The sequence below is a fragment of the Sycon ciliatum genome, chromosome 7, assembly GCF_964019385.1.
Source record: "Sycon ciliatum chromosome 7, ocSycCili1.1, whole genome shotgun sequence".
Taxonomy (NCBI): Eukaryota; Metazoa; Porifera; class Calcarea; order Leucosolenida; family Sycettidae; genus Sycon; species Sycon ciliatum.
In genome coordinates, this window is record NC_088649.1 from 20,937,625 (window position 1) to 20,962,600 (window position 24,976).

General features: G+C 47.2%; 1 protein-coding gene across 1 annotated transcript; it reads left to right on the plus strand.

The window, feature by feature from the left end:
• Positions 1-1,505: 1,505 nt before the first annotated feature.
• LOC135821695 (uncharacterized) lies at positions 1,506-2,309 on the plus strand. The gene has a single exon (XM_065334692.1). The coding sequence runs from the start codon at positions 1,506-1,508 to the stop codon at positions 2,307-2,309; it is 804 nt and encodes a 267-aa protein (XP_065190764.1).
• The last annotated feature ends 22,667 nt before the right edge of the window (positions 2,310-24,976 follow it).

A 24,976-nucleotide genomic window follows, 5' to 3' on the forward strand; every position in this document is an offset into this window, starting at 1 on the left:
TGCTCCCGCTTTGAACTGCTAGGTCCTTTTTCCTCCTCGCTTTTTTTCTTTTTTTCATTGCTCCGGTGTTGGCTGCGTTCCGAAAAAGAACGGCAGCTTCCGTTTAATCCACCATCTCTCTAGCCCAGAGGGTCAAAGTATTAACGATGGAATTTCACGTGAAGATTTCAGCTTGCATTACATCACTATTGATAACGCGATCGATGCAATTATGCAGTACTTTCGTTTTGCTTATCTTTTCCAACTTGACATTCGGAGTGCTTTCCGCATTGTATCTGTGCGGCAGGAAGACTGGCCTCTGCTAGCTATTCACTGGCAAAACCAATATTATTTCGACACTGTGCTCCCCTTTGGCTTACGCTCCAGCCCTGCCATTTTTAACTCTATTGCCGACTGCCTTGAATGGATTGCTCGCTATGAGTTTTCTATTACTGACCTGCTCCATTATCTAGATGATTTCCTTCGCATTTCTCCATCGGAGCTGGTGGCGAAGCAACGTGCTTCAATCCTGCTTCGCTGTTTTAACTATGTCCAAGTCCCCTTGGCACCTGACAAAGTGGAAGGTCCAGCTCAAGTGCTGTCGTTCCTGGGCATCGAGCTGGACTGTGGCAGACTGGAGGCCCGGCTACCAGACACCAAGTTGCAAGATCTCCGCACCTTGCTCGACCAGTATGTCAACCGTGGCGACATGACCCAACGCGAACTCGACTCACTATTGGGAAAACTCTCCTTCGCAGCTCGGGTAATTATACCTGGTCGGACATTCATGCGCCGACTCTGGGATATTTGTAACCCAACAGTCAGCCACACTATAAGATCAAACTCTCAGTCGAGGCCCTGGAAGACCTGAAGTGGTGGCAACGCCTCCTCTCGCAATGGAACGGAAAGTCCTTCTTTCATATGCCAAATTGGACCCAGTCTCCCGACATCCAATTGTTTACTGATGCCAGCGGTTCGATTGGCTGGGGCGCATGTTATGGCCATCGCTGGATCCAGGGACATTGGTTGCCGGAACAAGCCGACTACTCCATCGAGTGGAAGGAGATGTTCGCCATTGCCGCAGCTTGCTCCTCCTGGGGCCTTGAATGGCGCAAGCTCCGCATACTCGTGTACTGCGATAACGAAGCCGGAGTGGCATGCCTGTCCAATGGTTGTAGCCGCTCCCCCCGCCCCCCCCCCCCAGTCATGGATCTGATACGACGGCTGTTCTTCATGTGTGCTAACTTTGGCTTCATTCTGTCAGCAAAGCATATTCCAGGATGCACTAACAAAGCCGCTGATTCTCTGTCTCGTTTTAACATGCAGGCGTTTCGTGAGGCGGTTCCGGGAGCTTGGGCGACAGCCGACCTATTCCAGTCATTCTAACTGCCGCGGACGAATTAGCAGCACGATATGCTGCTCACGCTCTATCCGACAACACCAGACGAACGTATTCCGCCGGCGAATCTAAGTATCTCAAGTTCTGCCAACTTCAAAGACGGTCCCCGTTTCCCGCTTCAGACCTAATGCTGAGTAGTTTTGCTGCCTCCCTAACCCAGTCGGTCAGACCAGTGACTATTAAGGTTTACCTCAGTGCTATGAAGAACCTGCACCTGGAGCTCGGTTATGTCGACCCGACCGAGGGCGCGCACTTCCTCAAGCGAGGGTTACGCGGTATTTGCCATTGCCATGGAGTAGCCGCTGTCCACCCCAGGCTGCCAATCACGTTTCCTATTCTCTGCAGTCTGGTTGACACCTGCCTAGCTGCTCCAACCATGTGCCCTCACGACAAGCGCTGCCTGCATGCCGCTATGCTTGCCGTGTTCTTTGGTTTCTTCAGATGCGGTGAACTGCTAGAAGCACCTACCACGCGCGGCTGTTTGACATTCGAGTCAGGGATGCTCCATGTGCACCTACCACGCTCGAAGACAGACCCGTCCGGGGAAGGTACGACCGTGCTGATCGGGCCAGCGGTGCCGCCATACTGCGCTGTGAGAGCCATGCTCACCTACCTCACTGCAACCGCCTCTGCTCGTCCAGGCAGTGCTGTGTTCATCCTGGCCAACGGGCAACGCCTCAACCGCAGCACTTTTACAGCCCACGTACGCACGCTGCTTAACACCAGCGGCGTGGCAAACTGGCAGGACTATACAGGCCACAGCTTCAGTATCGGGGCCGCTACCACTGCTGCCCTTGCTGGCATCCCCGACCACCAGATCCGCTCCGCGGGGCAGTGGCGCAGTGATGCATTCCTACGCTACATCCGGACACCACCGTCATCGGCCCGAACGCTGGCCAGCAAACTATCCTCAGTAAGATCATCTCCCTGACACCGATGTTTCTCGATTCACACAATTCCCTCATAACGAACTATGCTATGCTGCACTGCAATACTGTTGTGTATGGGTATGGCGGTATGGCGAGTCACTCATAACTGGTCTGCCTTTCTATTGCGGCATTATGGCCTTATGGTCCTGCCTTTCCATTGCGGCAATCACAGCCTCCGGGCTTCTGCCTTCCTGTGGCAATCACAGCCTCCGGGCTTATGCCTTTCTGCGGCACTCGCAGCCTCACGGGCTCGTGCCTACCTTGCGGCAAAGACCAACCAGTTCCTCGTCACCAGTACTTACCCAACACAACCTAGCCTTATTCGTGTGGTGTATGCCTGTCTGCATGCCGTCTGCGAGCACGCGGAATGCTAATGATGTATGCCTGCCCGCATGCCGTCTGCGTGCGCGGAATGCTAATGCCAAAAAATGGTGTTCAGGGCCGGACGACGCCAGCGGTGTTCACTTGTCAAGAGGACAGCCAAGTTGGAGCAGGCAGGTGATAGATTAATTAACTTTGAGCATTTATAGCAGAGTGGGTGGCTTGCCAAAGTCTCAGTACCTCATGGTTACTACTATGTGACAAATGCCTCTTATTGCTAGTCTGCATTAGAGCATAGCAGAATTGATCATTTCACAAGTAGAGTGAAGACTTGATGTCCTACGATTATACTCGGATCATGTTGCTACTTCACGGGAATATTCCCCCTGCAACTGTACGCTCTCCCATAATTGCATACAGAAGTCACGTGCCTGTCACAGTGTGCAAGGGGCAACGCGTTTGCATTGCTTACGGATTCAAGCGGATGGAGTGCAGACAAGATAAGAAGACATAATTCGGCTATTCAAATAGCTTGGGCTGCTATTAATTGGCTAGACGCCTGGAAACATGGGCAAGAATCTAAACCAGTCCACGGAAACAATATCACGCCACACAGCAAGCTAAATGGCAAACCAATCAAGTTCTATGGTAATGAAGCCGTTCAACAACATGGTCCGGTTGCATGCATAGTGTCGCTCAAACAAGATCAATGGATGTCATTTGTACCTAAAAGATACGCTGTCGATCAACCACAACTCCACTACCACTGAGGAGCGTTTTCCATACAGATCCAATTAGATATTGAAGTACATGTATATGAGTCAACGTTGCTGGTAGTCTCTCCTAATGACTGCGTACTTGGCATAATGTTATATACTGCACTCTAGAGCTACTTACCTTTTCCGACATTTAACTCAGCCAGTGACCACTCGCCCGCAGAATGAGCCAATTGACACAGAAGCTAAGTACCATGTGCATCCGTCGCAAGTTAAACACGCAAGTCTGCAAGTGAAGTGGATGTACACCCACTGATTTTCTCTTATGCCGATATCAGACATGACCTGAGTGAAACGTATGAAGACTTGCACCACATTTCTGCACAATTACATTATAATTATTGCGAGGCCTTGTGAAATGATTCTCAATGCACACCTGGTCTACGCCGCACGGAATACATTGGATTATAATGGCCAAGACAGCTGCCTATGTCTCTCTCTCTCTCCCTGTCTCTCTGTCTTTCTCTCTCTGTCTCTCTCTCTGTCTCTCTCTGTCTCTCTCTCGCTCTCTCTGTCTCTCTCTCGCTCTCTCTCTGTCTCTCTGTCTCTCTCTCGCCCTCTCTGTCTCTCTCTCGCCCTCTCTGTCTCTCTCTCGCTCTCTCCGTGTCTCTCTCTGTGTCTCTCTCTGTGTCTGTCTCTCTCTCTCTGTCTCTCTCTCTATCTCTTTCTCTCTCTCTTTCTCTCTGTCTCTCTCTCTGTCTCTCTCTGTCTCTCTCTGTCTCTCCTCCCCCCTCTCTCTCTATCATATATATCTCTCTATCTACTTATACCCAATCTGCGGACAGAACTGTTTCGTCCTTTGTGGACTCATCAGCGCAGCACAGAGAAAATGAGGCCGAACCTGATTGCAATGAAAAATAAATTTTCCAAAGCCAGATTTAAGCCAGGGCCGTACTTTGCCAAATATATCTCTCCATCTATCTCCATCTTTGTATCTCTCTCTTTATCTCTCGCTTTATCTTCTTGAGGACACACTGGGTACAGACCGTCTGACGTGTCCCATGGTTTCGCAATTCTCCACCTATCAACTCCCTTCTGTGTGTGTGTGTGTGTGTGCGTGTGCACGTGCATGGGTGCAGGGTATATGCGCACATATCTTTCTCTCTCTCTCTCTCTCTCTCTCTCTCTCTCTCTCTCTCTCTCTCTCCCCCCCCTCCTCTCTCTCTCTCTCTTCCTGTCTTTACCTGGTTTGTGAATCGGCTTTTTGAATCGTATTTGTTTTCGGCTCACTGCTTTATGAGTTCACCTCAGTATACGTTTTTCTGCTGCTACCTACTTATATTATAGTAGTTGCCTGATGAACGTGTGAAACGTGAAACTCAAGAGTTGTGATACAGCTTCCAATCTCTCTTATGTACTTCAGTATTAGAAAAAACAACGATCGAAATCTCTCGTGTCTGTGTGTCTCTACATGTTTCTATGTCTGTCTCTCTGTCTCTCTCTATTCTATCAATCTCTCTCCCTCTCTCTCTCTCTCTCTCCGTATATCTGCCGGCCTGTCTATTTCTCGTCTGTCTGTCTCTCTCTATTCTATCAATCTCTCTCTCTCTCCGTATATCTATCGGTCTGTCTATTTCTCGTCTGTCTGTCTCTCTCTATTCTATCAATCTCTCTTTCTCTCCGTATATATATATATATGTCGGTCTGTCTATTTCTCGTCTGTCTTTCTCCTTCTGCCAGTCTTTGTGAGTCTGCCTGTCTGTGTGCCTTTCGTCTGTCTATCTCTCGTCTGTCAATATCTCGTCTGTCTGTCTTTCTCCTTCTGCCTGTTTTTGTCAGTCTGCCTGTCTGTGTGCCTAGATGTTTCTCTCTCTCTCTGTCTATGTGTTTCTCTGAGTCTTCGTCTTAGCAGTTTTGTCTGACTGTCTGCGTTTGTCTGTGTAACTCTCCAACTGTCTCCCTGTCTAGGTCTGTCTGTTTGGCTGTCTCTGCTTGTTTCTCTATGATTGTCTGTCTTTCTTTGTCTGTCGGCCTGTCCCTGTATTTATGTCTCTATTTCTCTCTCTGCTTCTATCCTTCTGTATCTTGATGTCCATCTCTAAGTCTCTTTTTCTCTGTCTCTGTCTTCTTCTTGATCTGCCGCTCTCATTCTCATTGTTTTCTCTGTCGCTCCCTAAGGACCCTCTGTCTCTGGCTCTCTGAGTCTTTGTGTCTGTCTCTCCTTTTGTCATTCATTCTGTGTGTCCCTCTGCTTCTGTCTCTGTCTTTGTCTTAATGTGTCTGATCGTCGGTCTCTGTCTGTTTTCTCCTGAGTCTGTGTGTGTGTCTATCTCTCCTGTTTTTTTCTTAAAATGTTTCTCCCTCTCTTCTGTCTCTGTTTTTCTGGGTCTGATCGTCTGTCTGTTCGTCTTTGTCTGTCTGTCTTTGTCTCTTTCTCTCTTCGTCCATGTCTCTGTCTGTCACTCTTTATGCGCATCCCTCTGTTTCTGTCTTTCTGGGTCTGTATGTCTCTAGCTCTGTACCGGCCGCTGTTCTGCACATAATGAAATCGTGTGGCACCACACACGTGGCTGTATATTTACCTATGCGTGGGACATTCACACCCAAACACACACACACACAAACACACACACACACAAATATACACACACACACATATAGACACACATGCACACACAAATATATATACACACACAAATACACACACACACATTATACACACACACACACACACACATACATACACACACACAAATATACACACACACATACACACATACACACTCGTACGCTCGATCATACAAGTACCGGATACATGTAGTACTGCAGAAGTCACAACATAAAACGCCTTCCGCTCTTCTCTCTCTGTTTCTCTCTCAATCTCTCTCGCTATGCCTGCCGCTGTGCTATCATAAAGCTACAGATAGTGAAATTGTGTAGCACAGAACACGTACATAACTGTATATTTACCCACACGTGGGACATTCACGCATGCACACCCACACCCACACACACACACATGACCTGCAGCAAATAACATTTCATAGCTACAAGACCTTGAAAGAAAGTCATGGTGTCAAGAAGATATACAATGTCATGTAGAAGGATAATAGTCAAACAGCTTGCTGTCTAGAGCAAAATGGCAAGCGAGAGTCTCTACTTTTTAGAGTACAGTGTGTGGGTAAGCAGACAAGCTTAGTTCATAACAAATTGATAATAAAGTGTAACCGATGCCGTCATTGGATCATGTGTGAGCGACCAAAGAGGCGTACATCACATGTCATGTACCACTATAACCACACACAAACGTCCAGGAGAATTTCAAGTACCGATGGATCTATCATGCTGCCGGGGATCCCTCATATATCTCATACTGTGGTATGTAACCCTCGGGGAATTGCAAGGACCTAAATTCGGCAAGCAAATCAGGGACATTAGGTGCAAGACCCGTTGTTCTAGTTGTCTAGACTACACTGTATTCTTGAACATACTGAGCCTCCGCGTTGTATCTGTTAAGACATGTGGCATCTGTTGATCTCGTTTGAGTAGCAGTAGTAGGCATGCACTGCATTACGTTTCGATAAAAGGTTTGATAGCTGATGAATGAGTTTATCAGTTGGCTCCCTGTGTGGGTATTGTTTCTGTGGATTGGTTCGGAGCAATGTTCAGATGGGCCAGGCACCTGGCCAACTAATAATGGCAGTCCAAGCTAGTTGAATATCCGGATCACTTTTTCTCAACTGGTCTACACTCCATCCGCTTGCATCCATAAGCATTCAAGCACGCGGTCTACACTCCATCCGCTTGCATCCATAAGCAATTCAAGCACGTTGTCTCTTGTACATGTACACTGTGACAGGCACGTGACTTCCGCATGCAATTCTGGCAGAGCGTACAGTGGCAGGACGAATATTCCCCTGAAGTTGCCCAAATAATCTGTCATCTGCCTGCTCCAACTTGGCTGTCCTCCTGACAAGTGAAAACTGCTAGCGTCTTCATGGCCATAAACACCATCATTGGCATTAAACCAACGCCTCTCTTGCTCCTCATCTCTGCAGCTTGTAACAATAGGTCTGACAGATCAAAAAACTAAAATACTTGGAGCTCTTAGTTCAAGCTACATTCTCAGAGTCAGGAAGTTTAAAATGCCAAGAAGCCCAGCTTCTCTTCACCATCAGCATCACGAGCAATGACCATTATCAGCCAGCAATGTTACTAGAGCAAAGGCGCTGGCGTGAACAGAAAGCTTTTCATGCAGCAACGTTTCTTTCTCAGCAAGAACAAAATTTAATACTACAGTAGTAAAATTCCAGCAACGTTTCTTTCTCAGCACAAACAAAAAAAGGAAAGTAACAAAAAAGGAGAAACACCAGGGATTTTTCCATACCCGGAACCCAGGTGTGTAGCCCCTGGCCTGGCAAAGCTCTCCCACAGACTCCAGTACAACGGTCACGTACAAGTGTCCCACAAACCTCGATTATTCAACATAATCATATCCTATCCGATAAAAACATTTATCACTCCCTTAGTATTGACTCGCATAGATTTTGCCATACCTAAGCAGTCAAATATTCCTGCATATTTCACTCCTTAGGGCTATATTGAATGCTAATATTTGAGTGCTTAGGGGTTGCGCAGTTGAACGGTGCCTAGTGCAGCATTTTCATTGCATGAGTAGGTGGTGGTGCAACGATTGTGCAATCATAAAACCGGGATTCATGAGGTTATCGTACTGGAATTTGAAATACGGACTGTTTGTCGTGATAAATCTAATATTGACTGCGTACTTGGTCAGTATAGGAAATAAAAGACCTCGTAAAAGACCTCGGCTTCGCCTCGGTCTTTTACTCGGCTTTTATTTCCTATATTGACCTCGTACTCAGTCAATATTAGATACTTCATAAAAACAGTTCATAAAAACAGCTCTTTAGGATCGGACCCAGTCCGCATAACCAAGAGAGCTAGCTCCCTTGGCTGCTGTTGGAATATGCAAGAAAAGGCCTTCCAGAGAAGGTCTAACAAGAAGAAGTGGCTATGGTTATGAAATGAACACCGGTGACCACGGAGACAGACCACACTCTCATTATAGATACTGGTTATAAATAGACCGAATAAGGAAAATGATCTGATAGCCTATGAAGAGTAAAATAAATTGAATCGATGACAACAAATACTCGTCCAGCACAGGAGTTGTCATTAATATTATTATTATTATTATTGCAAATAACGCTGAGTAATTACACGAATGCATAAAATCCGGCATTTGCTTTCGGGAAGGATTCACAAACATAAGACAAAAACACCATAGCTCAATGTAACTGCACATACGAAAAGCAGCTTCTATTGTCAAGTTCGAGTGGCAATTTCAGAAAGACGGTAGACTGAAATGTGATCGTGCACGATGTTCACCCTGCAGGGGATAAGCCAAGGACGCGGCTCGGCAGTAGGCCTTGACGGATTATGCTAGCATGATTTTTCGCATAATTCTAACCAAAATCGAATAATCGCATAATTCGAGGCAAATTGCATACGAATCGCATAAATTGGAATAATCCGCCTGTTCGCATCAAATTCCATACAGTTGTACAATGTTCTACAAGTACAAGTACCGGTACAAGTAGATGCACCAGGAAGTCGTAGGTTTACGACTCCCTTGAGAACATGTCCAGTCCACTACAATCAGTGACGGCAAGAGTACATGTACTCTCTTATGTACTCTTGGGGACGGTCGTAGCTAGGTCGGACGGTGCGTTGACCCCGTTGAACTGTTGCTACTACAGTGCAACGCCCTCTACAAAAAAACAGCTCTTGCGCTAGTCGTCATGCATGTAGGTAGAGGGGGGAGGGGGGGGGGGGGGAGGCCTGTGGCGTCTCCACTCAGTCACAGGACCCCGGCAATCAAATTTATTGTTTTCCACTGCTTTTCTCATTTATATATTATATTATGGACATAGGGGAAGATATCCGATTATGGACATGGGGGAAGATATCCGATTATGAACATGGGGGAAAATATCCGATTATGGACATTGGGGAAGATAATCGATTATGGACATGGGGGAAGATATCCGATTATGGACATGGGGAAGATATCCGATTATGGACATGGGGAAGATATCCGGATATGGACATGGGGAAGATATCCGATTATGGACATGGGGAAGATATCCGATTATGGACATGGGAAAGATATCCGATTATGGACATGGGGGAAGATATCCGATTATGGACATGGGGGAAGATATCCACGACATGGGGAAAGATATCCGATTATGGACATGGGAGAAGATATCCGATTATGGACATGGGGAAGATATCCGATTATGGACATGGGGAAGATATCCGGATATGGACATGAGGACGATATCCGATTATGGACACGGGGAAGATATCCGATTATGGACATGGGGAAGATATCCGATTATGGACATGGGGAAGATATCCGATTATGGACATGGGAAAGATATCCGATTATGGACATGGGGAAGATATCCGATTATGGACATGGGGAAGATATCCTTGTTCTTCTTTGAGCCGACTGTGTGAGTATTTTGAGCCGACACGAAGTTGAAAGGGGAACCGATGGTGTATTCTACTCGGGCTGTGCATTGTCTGAGAGCACAGCTTATACAATTACCCAAGAGCCCAGAAGCACGGAAGAACGTCCATCCTATCCTGAAATCAAGTCAAATTCTAAATGCCACTGTTCACCATTCCCGCTACAATATAGAAACGTGCAACCTGAACCAAGGGTCTTCAAGGCTCTACTGCGGAAACTCTAGTAGTCCCATTTCCTGCAGGTTGTTAGCTACGTCTACGATTCGCTTTTTCTTGGTCACACATAGTGTGAAACCAAGCCAAACATCGTTCGAATTTGGACACACTGGATTGGGATGACGGGAACCAGAGCTGGAAGGAGCACGTCAGCTCCTAGCCAAGCGGAAGAAATGTTATATCACTGACAGGTGTCGATTCGCTGAAGGTCATTGGCTCAAAGCTGTACTTACAACTCCTTCCCACACTTGCCCAAAAAGCTCGAAAGATGGTGATAAAGTCGCTGGATAATGTCAAAATTTGTAACAGCTTTCTTCTTTCCTTTCCACTGGCTCAATTGCTCTGGAACGTTATTTTTACTCAACGTCGACAATTTCAAGTCCGTCTTTCGTCACGGAAACGAACTGTCGAGCTCAAGCCAAGTTTCATCATCATGCTGTGGGATTCGCCGGCAAAGATCAAAGGTACGCGATCCAGTTCTGAGGCTGTTATCACTGCCGTTGGTATTAGGTATCAACTTGCGCAACATGACCTTCCTTCTTGTGCGCGTCGTCCTTGCTGCAGCAATCACCTCACTGTTACCGTTAGGTTTTCTGAGCTCCCATCAGCCAATTGTCATGCATGTCAATATCTCAGATCTGAATCCAACGTGTGATTGCGAATATTACTAAACGTTCATGCACGTGAATCCGATTTCGCTTGCGGAACTTGGTGTAGTTCAGTGGAATTATTTCTATAATGCATGTTCAAGTTTCTTCTCTTTTGAGTGTAGTGGCCTGGTTTGGCCATTGCCGTTCTCGACGCATTATTCGGCTAATAGGGAGATTCCGGAGTACGATTTTTCGTGCCAACATCCGTAGAGGCGCTACGGATTTTTTATACGTCGTTTTCGAGCAGGGAAATGTTCTGGAGTACGGAACTTACAGTATGTGTTTGCCGTCATTGCCCAGGTTACCATCGCAAACACGTCACATTCCCGCGCTATGCCTTTTTATTTTGAAAATTTGTACCGAAATCAAAACTTCCCGCGGAAAATCGATGTTTCTCGTACCAAATTTGTACGCGAAAAATCTTTCTGCACCCGATGACACAAAATCTCCATACGAAACATGGTTCGTGTGAAAGCCAGTCCACACGGATTCTCCGTGCCGAAAAATCGTATGGAGCACGCCTGGAACAATCCGTAGCGCCCACACGGATTTTGGCACGGAAAATCGTACCCCGGAACCTCTCTAATATCGGTATCATTTTGTCGTACTGGACTAGCACATTATTAGCACACATTTCGGGTTTGTTTTCTCACTTCTATTGTTGCAACTCACATTTGCGTCTTTCAGTGCTGCTAGTATATATTTCTGTCTCCTGGTTGTTCCATAAACTTTCTTTCATACTGCACTGTCCATTAGTTCAACGACGATTCCTGCAAATTTGTATCCCTGGTGATGGTTAGGTCGGGAGAGCACTATAGTATAACTATGTAGTGTTATTCAGAAAAAAAGCTTCCTCGGCCTACTCAAGCTCAACTGATGAGGGGTGAATTCCCTAAAAAAAACTGTATGTTCAGTAGGCAGTGGTGCTTTCTTGCAGGTTTGCCCAGTGGACGGTTCGATGGACTTCTCGTGTGCCCCGGATAGCTGTCAGCCAAGTGAAATTTTCAAGATTGCAGGAAAGGCGCGAGCTCCCACGCAGGGAGCAACACACAATTCCCAAAGTATCGCAGAAGTCGCACCTGCATATTCTCCTGCACACGAAAGCAGGGAGAACGCGAATTCAATTCTCCTCGTCAACACCACGAAAACCGTCGTCCTTTCCTTCCAACCCCAACACACCATCCACATCACACTACACTCGACTCGGCTGCAGCAGGTCCACCAACATAGGCACCTTGGTGTCACACTCCAAGACGATTTGTGATCGACCCAACACATCATAGAAACCACCAACAAAGCCAAAAAACTACTACACCAACTCCACAAGACACGTGGCACAATGAACCCTTCCAGCCTATTGTTAATATACACAACCGACATCCGACCCGTTCTCGAATATGGGAGCCTTGCCCTCTCCAACACCACACAGCAACAGCGGGACACACTGGAGAGAATTCAACGCCGTGCTATACGCATCTGCCTTCGGATTCCCCTCTTTGCACCAGTTCACCACAGCTCCCTCCTCCATCACGCAAAGCTCCCCACTCTTAGCTCACGAATCCTTGTTAAACAAGCCCTACTAGCATGGGAAATCCACCATCAAACCTCCCCACCACACCTGCAACAACCACATCTTGCACCACAACGTCAACACCAACCATACACCCTTCGACAGACAAGGACCTACCCCATCGGACACGCACACACGAACAGGCACCGAGATTCCACCATCAACAGTACCTCACCCTCTACAACTCACTCCCTATCGACATCACAACCCAACCTCGTAGAAATTCTTTCCGAAACAATGCATCCAGTCTTCTTTTGAGCAGTGCCTGCTCCTGCTCCGCGCATCCCCTGGTTTCTGATATCTCGAACGTGTAACGTTATTGCCCAAGCTTGTTTTTCATGATCCATTGCTTCTTGCCTCCCGGTTAATTTCCATCTAGCTGTTTCTGGCTAGTACCAGTTCTATCGCACTTATTAATCATCCTTATTGGCGTAACGCCATCGTGGAATAAAAGAATAATAATACTAAGTTATACAAAAGAAAAAGGACCAAGGTACTACACGTTGCGCTATAATGTCTATAATAAATCCTTGGCTCTCCATCCGAGTCAACGCAATACTAACTAAAATTTAATAGAAGAGATCGCACCAGGCGTGCGCTGTTATGGATTGGACTTGGTAACTATGTGAATAACCGTGTCTAAATAATGTACTCTCAAAATTCACAGTTGGAGGTGGAATCTTGGTTGACAGTGGGTACCCGTTACGGCTCTATGATTATCATTATTTCCTCAGTCAAGAATCTATTTACATGGCCTTCAATCCGAGTAGTATATAAAGGGAGCGTTCTGGCGCAAAGCCCTCCCTATACATACTACTAACGCGCAACATACGAACAGTCAAGGACGATGCCCTCCTGATTTAAAAATTGGGAACAATCGGAGTACGTGGCGTAGCCACGGACTGCTCGTAGTTCGCGGAACTCAGGTGAAGTGAAACGATGACAACTGAAAAGGCTGCAATGGAGCTTCAAAGGTTTGCAAAAGTAAAAGATCTCTTTCTTTCACAAACTGTATCTCTGTCTGCCGTGGCCGGATGACTCGTGTACATCCATTGTGTAATACAGTGTTAGGCATAACTCTTCTCTCGTTGCCTTTTCAATGAAAACAACGGTACACTGTCGCGGCACTGACGCTGTGCAACCGTGTAACAACAAAGCTAATTTGCGACTGCTAGAGAACTTGACATTAGGTCCCAGCAACAGCTATATACAATTTTAACAACAGAGCTAATTTACAAGTGTGTTCTGATTGTAGAAAAGGAACACAAACGGAAATTCACACGTGCACACACATACACACTGGCCGAAAGCACGATCCCAGTACGGCCACACACAACCACACACACGCGTAAACACATACACACAAGCACACACGCACTTACTATACAAGCAAAAATGTTCCTCAATGCCGGCGGCATCTGTGTGAAGACGACGTGATCAATTTCCATTCTTCCTGACCTCCAGGTAAAATGAGAAACAAGATGGAAAATTGTCCTCTGGTTAAGATTAATTAAATTTTCAGCAAGAAAGTTGTTGCTGGGGAAGGCTGTCAGTTCACTGGACCACTAGGGCAAGCGGTAAAGTCAGTGGACTTGCAGAATAGTTACGAGCTACCCGCATGTCTTACCTACTCCGCTCCATCGCAGTGATCAGGCACCCACTTTCTTGCATATAAAGGCGAATGCTTTTATCACCAGCAATAAGGTGTAGTAAGCGTCTTTGCGAACAACAGAGAAGACAATGCTTAGGCTGATCGCTGTGCTCCATGAAGGGAACCTGTACCGAAATGTAGACCCGGTGGCACGAGTGTCTCATGTCACTCGTAGATCAACATGCACCACTCCGGCCTCGGAAGCACCGTGCCCACAATGTCGCACCATGGTATACCCCGGAGCTCGCAGCGCTTGTACGCAGGCGCAACAAACTGCATCGTAAGTGGCTGAGAACCAGACTTGATGTGGACTACCGCAGCTTCCAGCAGACCAGACGGGAGGTTACCCGCACTAGCCGAACACTGAAGAAACAGCATTACAATGAAGCATTTGTGAACGCTACAGGGAACCCAAGGCAGACTTGGCGTGTATTGAATCGGCTGAGCGGACGGCAGCCAGTCCACACTCTTCCCAAATGCTCCCCGGATGACATTGGTAATGTGTTTGCAGGCATTGTCAATGATCCTCAACGTCCCCCAGCCTTGACTCTACCTCAAGGCCCCATGTCTCCGAACAGCCTTTCAATCTTTAAGCCTGTTACCATTGCCCGTGTGCGTAAGCTCCTATCGTCAATAGCCACGACAAAAGCTACTGGCAGTGATGGCTTGCCCGGAACGATTCTTAAATCATGCGCTGACCTTCTTGCACCCTCACTGATGCTTATCTTCAACAAATCATTGTCCGAAGGCCAGCTGCCACCAAGCATGAAAATCGCCAACATCACTCCCGTCTACAAAGGTGGTGACCCCAGTCAACCCACCAACTATAGACCTGTCTCTTTGATCCCTATAGTCTCCAAGCTGCTTGAGCGTATCGTCCATGAGCAACTCAGTCAATACCTGGCTGAACATAATCTTTACCCTTCCTGTCAATTTGGCTTCAGATGCCAGCACTCCACAGAGGATGCTCTCACAATGGTTGCAGGCAAAATCCTAAGAGCCCGAGATGACGGGCTGTCAACTGGCAATGCTTTCCTGGACATGTCAAAGGCCTTTGACAAGGTCCAGCATCAAGAACTGGTTAAGCGACTTCCTCTCAAATCGTCGACAACAAGTCGTCATCAGCGGCGATACCAGCTCATCTTTCACATGCTCAAGTGGGGTTCCCGAAGGGTCTGTACTGGGACCACTATTGTTTGTCATATATGTCAGGGATGTGGCCAGTGAAGTGGATCAGTTTGCAGTCCAAGTAACCCAATTCGCGGACGACATCATGCTACACGATAGCAGGAAGGACAAGGTAGTGCTGTCACACAACCTGTCTTCAGCCATCACCCATCTCAGCAACTGGCTTGGTGAGCGCAACCTAATCCTGAATAGTCGAAAAACACAAATATTGTTTATTCCTGCCAATCGTCATGACGACAAGACATTGAATGTGCACTGTGCAGCTACACTCCTCCAGCAGTGACAAGCGCCAAGTACCTCGGCTTGCACATCGAGGACGACCTGAAATGGAACACAATGGTTGACCATATAGCCAAGACAGTGTCCTCAAAGATTGCCATTCTCTTCCGCCACAGGCAGTGCCTCCCAATGCCATGCCGCTCAACCTACTTGAGATGTATAACTTTACCTACATTACAATATGCATGCAAGAGCTTTTCCTCTTCCCTTTCCTCTGCACACTGTGATCGTCTTGAGAAACTTCTCAAGCGAGCTGTGCGTGTTGTCTGCTCTGCTCCCTTCCTGTCTGCAACTGCCCCTCTTTTTGAACTCCTCAGCATTCAACCCCTGCAATCAATGTATTGACGCAAACTCTTCCTGCTAACCTTTCGTGTAATTCATAATAACTGTAGTGTGCTTCTTCATGACCTAGTCACACCTCTGTCACACACCCGTCGAACGAGGAGCACAGATGTTCCCCTGCTTCTTTTCCCGAGGATCATATCTGCCGCTGCCGCGCGCGGCCCTTCATATCAATGTGCCGCTCTCGTGAATAAGTTGCCTGCATCTACACGATCACTGAAGAAACCAGGTCAATTCCGGACCGCTCTCGTACCCCACCTGAACAATTCACCGACTTACGTTGCTCACTGATCAAATAATTATGCAATCTTTCCTCTGCTAGCTAGCTGCTGTCTTAAATCCTGCTCTTTTTTTCCATTTTCTTTTAAATCTTTTCCTTACATTTGTGTGCCTGTAACTTAAGTCAATCTCATGTAATAAGGCAACACTGCCTGTTTGTTATTCGACGTTAAATATACCAATCCAATCCGATGCAAACTACAAAGGATGTGACTACCCTCGTGTCTACCGTGTGTGGCGTTGGTGATGATATCGGCATGAATCTCAACCCAGCCAAGTGTGCGGTGCTGCACGTCAGGAGAGGAAAACCAGATGAAGGACGCTCTATCCAGGTTGGCGATGAGACCATTGCAGAGTCCTTTCATTATGCTATTTTCACCACATTGTCTACACCTTTCCTTCTGTTCTCTTTGAGTTCAAATTTCGATTTTCATCATCCTCCCGACAGCTTGGAATAAACTTCCTGCAGATATGCGTTCTCTCGATAGTCCCACGCTATTTAATCGCCAGGTAAGGAAGCTGTATGAAGTTTACCGCTTCTCAGTTTCCGGCATACCAAGTTTCACGTGTTGAACAATATAGTCTAAATCCGCTACTGCAGTTATTTTGTTTTAGTGCCTTTCCAGTGTTCTATTAGCACCCCTGGTTCTAATTCTCTCATTTGACTTAGAAAATCTCAGATTTTGAGTTTTTTGCGCTCCATACATAATTTTATTTTCATTATTTTATTGGTTTGGTGAGACTACCATGTTAGGTATCCATTTACCTCTGGAGAATCTGTAAAAAAATAAACAAACAAACAAACTCAATGAAACATACAAGTACCTCGGAGTAGTGCAAGCAGCCATGATACCTCACCCGCAGTTCAAGACGCAACGCACTGCAGAATACAAAAAGAGATTACATTTGCTTCTAACAGTGGATTGAATGCGCGAAACATGATCAAGGCCATCAATACGTGTGCTCTGCCGGTTATGACATAATTGTAGTTATGCAATCGCAAATTGGACCGAGGCTGAAATCCCCCCCAGCATATACAAACTCTCACACTAAATGCAGCCAGTTCGCCGATGACACGGCACTCATCGCGACGCATTACACGAGGGATTTGTCAGCTGCATTCCTCCAACGTGCCGTAGACGCAGCAGGACGATGGTTGAAGGATTGGCATCTCCTCGTCAACACCACGAAAACCGTCGTCCTTTCCTTCCAACCCCAACACACCATCCACATCGCGCTCCACTCGACTCGGCTGCAGCAGGTCCACCAACATAGGCACCTTGGTGTTACACTCCAAGACGATTTGCGATGGACCCAACACATCATAGAAACCACCAATAAAGCCAAAAAACTACTACACCAACTCCACAAGACACGTGGCACAATGAACACTTTCAGCCTATTGGTAATATACACAACCTACATCCGACCCGTTCTCGAATATGGCAGCCTTGCCCTCTCGAACACCACACAGCAACAGCGGGACACACTGGAGAGAATTCAACGCCGTGCTATACGCATCTGCCTTCGGATTCCCCTCTTTGCACCAGTTCACCACAGCTCCCTCCTCCATCACGCAAAGCTCCCCACCCTTAGCTCACGACTAGTTGTTAAGGTGGCTCACGCCTATTGCAAAAAAATTAACGATTGCTCTGAACATTTGGTGGGTGGTTACTCTTAGGTAGTGTATGCAAATGGCGAGTTAAAAAAACGGGGTCTCAATGCTAACTTTTGAGATATAGGCGATGACAATTTCACTAAATTGTCAAATTTGTACAGGATTTGTGATGTATAGCGGACGGGTATTTCATCAAGAACCTGATTTAGAATCTTCCTCATTTTTTGGTTATTGAATGGACTAACTGTGTACATGCCAATGAGAAAATAAAAAACATTATGCATCAATGCTCAATTTCGCCAAATAGGCGCAGAATGCCTTTTTGATAAGTTTGCTTTGTTACATGTACATGCACATCTACATATCCCATGTACATGTCCATATACATCTACTCTTCTCTACTAGCCCACCCCAACCCTGCAATACACATTGACACAAGTGTACACACACATACCACACACAAACACACACACACGCATACATGCAAACACACACACGCATACATGCAAACACACACACACACACACACACACACACACCTGTCCTGTCGAGCCACTACCACTAGGGTCACGTGGGCCCTGGAGGGGCAGCAGAGAGAGAGAAAGAGCACGTCACCCGGTGGCGCTCCAGACACACACGCGCACACACACACACACACACACACACACACACACACACACACACACACACACACACACGCCTTTGGACCTTTGGAAAGCCCATCGCCGAAGGCGATGATAGCTATTAGGCGAGGCAGAACACACACACACACACACACACACACACACACACACACACACACACACACACACACACACACACACACACACTACTACTACTACTACTACTACTACTACTACTACTACTACTACTACTACTACTACTACTACTACTACTACTACTACTACTATGTACAGCTACCCTATCGGGCCACGCCGCTCCCAGAAGCGGGAGACAACGACAAGAAGAGAGAAGAGAAGAGAGAAATCGCAAAGTCAACAATATTTGGCATGGCGTTGCAAGTCCTGTGGCCTTGAGAACCGTCTTTCGCAATGCTCGCATTCATGACGGCAGTTATTCCTGGCTGCACGTGACATCACACACACACACACACACACACACACACACACACACACACACACACACACACACACACACACACACACACACACACACACACACACACACACACACACACACACACACACACACACACACACACACACACACACACACACACACACACACACACACACACACACACACACACACACACACACACACACACACACACACACACACACACACACACACACACACACACACACACACACACACACACACACACACACACACACACACACACACACACACACACACACACACACACACACACACACACACACACACACACACACACACACACACACACACACACACACACACACACACACACACACACACACACACACACACACACACACACACACACACACACACACACACACACACACACACACACACACACACACACACACACACACACACACACACACACACACACACACACACACACACACACACACACACACACACACACACACACACACACACACACACACACACACACACACACACACACACACACACACACACACACACACACACACACACACACACACACACACACACACACACACACACACACACACACACACACACACACACACACACACACACACACACACACACACACACACACACACACACACACACACACACACACACACACACACACACACACACACACACACACACACACACACACACACACACACACACACACACACACACACACACACACACACACACACACACACACACACACACACACACACACACACACACACACACACACACACACACACACACACACACACACACACATACACACACACACACACACACACACACACACACACACACACACACACACTACTACTACTACTACTATTGACAGCTGCCAGAAATGGCCACGCCGCTCCCCAAAGGGAGGTACTGTCAGAGAGGTTAGGGGAGAGGTAATGGCGCTCCAGGTCCTGTCGCCTCCGAAACTGGCGTTGACTACAGACTCGGCAATGATGTTCAAAGTGCTGGCGATCAGTCACTGTAGGGCGCTTCGGGCGGGGTCCACAGCGATGGCGCTTGAGGCCAGCAGTAGACTTGAAAGTACGCTGGCAGGCAGTACACACCGGAACCTCGGCAACAGGAGGAGCATCAAAAGGCGGTCGGTCGTCACAGTTGTCACTCCCTAGGCAATTATGCACTGCAAGCCCACCCCTGCTCCGGAGCCATCTACTGCAGGCAGGACACTGCACCGACCCAGGCTGCTGTGATACGGGGAGCTGTCGGACTGCACAGACACACACACACACACACACACACACACACACACACACACACACACACACACACACACACACACACACACACACACACACACACACACACACACACACACACACACACACACACACACACACACACACACACACACACACACACACACACACACACACACACACACACACACACACACACACACACACACACACACACACACACACACACACACACACACACACACACACACACACACACACACACACACACACACACACACACACACACACACACACACACACACACACACACACACACACACACACACACACACACACACACACACACACACACACACACACACACACACACACACACACACACACACACACACACACACACACACACACACACACACACACACACACACACACACACACACACACACACACACACACACACACACACACACACACACACACACACACACACACACACACACACACACACACACACACACACACACACACACACACACACACACGCACGCACACACACACACACACACACACACACACACACACACACACACACACACACACACACACACACACACACACACTACTACTACTACTGCTACTGTAGCATGGTTGCCCAAGGGTCACACCATTCCGAAAGAAGCCGGAGTCGTTGTCAGGAGCAGAAACGGAGATGACGACTCAGGTCACTCTGTCGACGGAACTGACGGCTGCAGCGAGAACAGCGGACACAATTTGACGCTCTGTCAGACTTGGTTGCCCGATGGCCACGGTCGCACATGTGACGTCTGAAACCAGGCACTGGCTTGAATTGCCGATTGCATGTCAAACACAAGAGAGAAGCATGGAGGCTGAGCGGAATAGATGATGCCGGCGCGGACACTTTCGATGGTTCCAGGGGCAAACAATGATGCACACGCAGACCACCACGAGAGTGAAACCACCTTCTGCATGTACCACATTGCACAGCACCTCGCTGATCCTGGATGGGGAGACTTTGCTCTGCACCACATTTGTGCCTTGTTTGTCACCTGGCTGGCGAAATGACCAATGGCAGATAAGACAGTCCACCCGCCAGGCAGACCTATCCTGAGCCTCCTCATACCAGGCCAGACAGACAGACAGACACACACACACCACACACACGCAAAAACGTGCGTGTAAACAGTTACTAAACACACACACACACACACATACACACACACACACACACACAAGGCACACACATGATCGCACGCCTGCAGACCAGAAGATAAGATTACTACCTCTTTGCGTAAATATGTTTGAGATAGAGTGTCACTCTTAGATGTGACTGATGCCATCAACCAATGTCAAGGAAAACAATTCACGGTTCGCGTCAGACTCGGCTAGAGGCCGAGTTTTCCGCATCCGTAGGAACACCATCATCCTTCAAGGATCAAGACACTCTTCCCAAATGCTCCCCGGATGACATTGGTAATGTGTTTGCAGGCATTGTCAATGATCCTCAACGTCCCCCAGCCTTGACTCTACCTCAAGGCCCCATGTCTCCGAACAGCCTTTCAATCTTTAAGCCTGCTACCATTGCCCGTGTGCGTAAGCTCCTATCGTCAATAGCCATGACAAAAGCTACTGGCAGTGATGGCTTGCCCGGAACGATTCTTAAATCATGCGCTGACCTTCTTGCACCCTCACTGATGCTCATCTTCAACAAATCATTGTCCGAAGGCCAGCTGCCACCGAACATGAAAATCGCCAACATCACTCCCGTCTACAAAGGTGGTGACCCCAGTCAACCCACCAACTATAGACCTGTCTCTTTGCTCCCTGTAGTCTCCAAGCTGCTTGAGCGTATCGTCCATGAGCAACTCAGTCAATACCTGGCTAAACATAATCTTTACCCTTCCTGTCAATTTGGCTTCAGACGCCAGCACTCTACAGAGGATGCTCTCACAATGGTTACAGACAAATTCCTAAGAGCCCGAGATGACGGGCTGTCAACTGGCGCTGCTTTCCTGGACATGTCAAAGGCCTTTGACAAGGTCCAGCATCAGACACTTGTCGAAGACCTATTCCAGCTTGGAATCTCCGGCACAGCCATGAACTGGTTAAGCGACTACCTCTCAAATCGTCAACAACAAGTCGTCATCAGCGGCGATAGTAGCTCATCTTTCACGTGCTCAAGTGGGGTGTCCCAATTGTCTGTAATGGGACCACTATTGTTTGTCATATATGTCAGGGATGTGGCCAGTGAAGTGGATCAGTTTGCCGTCCAGGTAACCCAATTCGCGGACGACATCATGCTACACGATAGCAGGAAGGACAAGGTAGTGCTGTCACACAACCTGTCTTCAGCCATCACGCATCTCAGCAACTGGCTTGGTGAGCGCAACCTAATCCTGAATAGTCGAAAAACACAAATATTGTTTATTCTTGCCAATCGTCATGACGACAAGACATTGAATGTGCACTGTGCAGCTACACTCCTCCAGCAGTGACAAGCGCCAAGTACCTGGGCTTGCACATCGATGACGACCTGAAATGGAACACAATGGTTGACCATAGAGCCAAGACAGTGTCCTCAAAGATTGCCATTCTCTTCCGCCACAGGCAGTGCCTCCCAATGCCATGCCGCTCAACCTACTTGAGATGTATAATTTTACCCACATTCTAATACGCATGCAACAGCTTTTCCTCTTCCCTTTCCTCTGCACAACGTGATCGTCTTGAGAAACTTCTCAAGCGAGCTGTGCGTGTTGTCTGCTCTGCTCCCTTCCTGTCTCCAACTGCCCCTCTTTTTGAACGCCTCAGCATTCAACCCCTGCAATCAATGTATTGCCGCAAACTCCTCCTGCTAACCTTTCGTGTAATTCATAATAACTGTAGTGTGCTTCTTCATGACCTTGTCACACCTCTGTCACACACCCGTCGAACGAGGAGCACAGATGTTCCCCTGCTTCTTTTCCCGAGGATCATATCTGCCGCTGCCACACGCAGCCCTTCATATCAATGTCCCGCTCTCTGGAATAAGTTGCCTGCATCTATACGATCACTGAAGAAACCAGGTCAATTCCGGACCGCTCTCTTACCCCACCTGAAAAATTCACCGACTTACGTTGCTCACTGATCAAATAATAATGCAATCTTTCCTCTGCTAGCTAGCTGCTGCCTTAAATCCTACTCTTTTTTTCTATTTTCTTTTTTTTCTTTTTAATCTTTTCCTTACATTTGTGTGCCTGTTTGTCTTTAGTCGATCTCATGTAATAAGGCAACACTGCTTGTTTGTTATTCGACGTTAAATAAACTAATCCAATCCAATCCAATCCAAGGCGCAGATGCAAGGAAAGAATGTGTTCAATCTTCTTCTGCACAGGTAGAAATAGGTTTGGGCATTTTCGATGATTTAGAATGTACGTCGCGTGAATATGACAATGTGACAGAGGCAGCCACAATTTACTGATTACTGTGCATTGATCTAGCTATATACACTGCAAGTGCATTGTAAATATTGTGTTACATGCACGTAGTTGTGAAGGGAGACAGTATACATGTACATTCACCAATGACACACCTGTCAGACAGCAGGTTAGGGCAAGTCAAAGTTATGAAGGCACAATATACGATACGAAGGCACAATTTTGCGATGTACTTGAGTTTGTGAATATATAGTGGACTTTGTGTTCACACATACTCTACCAAATTGCCATGCACACCCTTGTAACACACACACACACTTGAGCCTGGGGAGCATGATTGATGTCAGACAGTGTTGCTTTCAAATGCTTATTATCGTAAGGAGTGATGTGAAACACATACTGGTAAATATCAATCTCTAAAAAATGCGTCCTAAATAAAACGCTCAAGCACTGAGTCTAGTCGGAGTGATATGACAATAAATTGAAGGAATTTCTCAACAAAAACTCAGTGTACCGCTGTGATCAAGCCGTGGCAATAACTATAGTAGAGTTCTTGGTGGACAGCGATTACCATAAAGAAATAGTGAGATACTACAGTAGTACCCTCTACTGACACAATGCAACCACGTTGTCCAGTACATGTTCGAATCAAAAATACTTTCGTACATTCGTGACCATTTCAATTTATATTCAAGGGCGACCTCCACAATTCACTGGCTTCAGAGTCGATTGATCATTATAGAACGGCCATTCTTGACAAAATAGTCAGACAAATTTTGCGAAGGATGGCGTTCTACTGTGGAAGGGACTCGCCAAGTAACTTGAACCAATTCAACGAAAATACAAAATACTCAGGTTTTACACATTCACGTACCCGTCTGTGCCGTCCCCCATTCCTTCCAAGACATCCACATAGACTCCAACGCTTTTATTCTACTCTTTTTCCGAAGCCGACCATGGGCATGGGCAGTGCCTGCTGGAAGGGACATCCCAGCACTTCTCTGACAGGTGACAATTTCCACAAGTAAAAAATGCACCTAAAAAAAAGTAGCCATGTGAAGGAGTGAAAAAAAAGAAGAAAAAAGCTCACACTCTAGACTCGAGTACGAGAGTTTCGTACTCAGGCCATCTGCTCGAGCTGGACCCTTCGAAACTGGAGCGCGCTACAAGCTCGCTACGCCAACTCCGCATGCACTTTTCTCGAAAGTAGGATGCGCGAGAACCTGCGCAGAAGACGAGTTTAGAAATAGGCGCGAGCCACCTTAAACAAGCCCTACTAGCATGGGACATCCACCACCAAACCTCCCCACCACACCTGCAACAACCACATCTTGCACCACAACGTCAACACCAACCATACACCATTCGACAGACAAGGACCTACTCCATTGGACACGCACACACAAACAGGCACCGAGACTCCCCATCAACAGTGCCCTCACCCT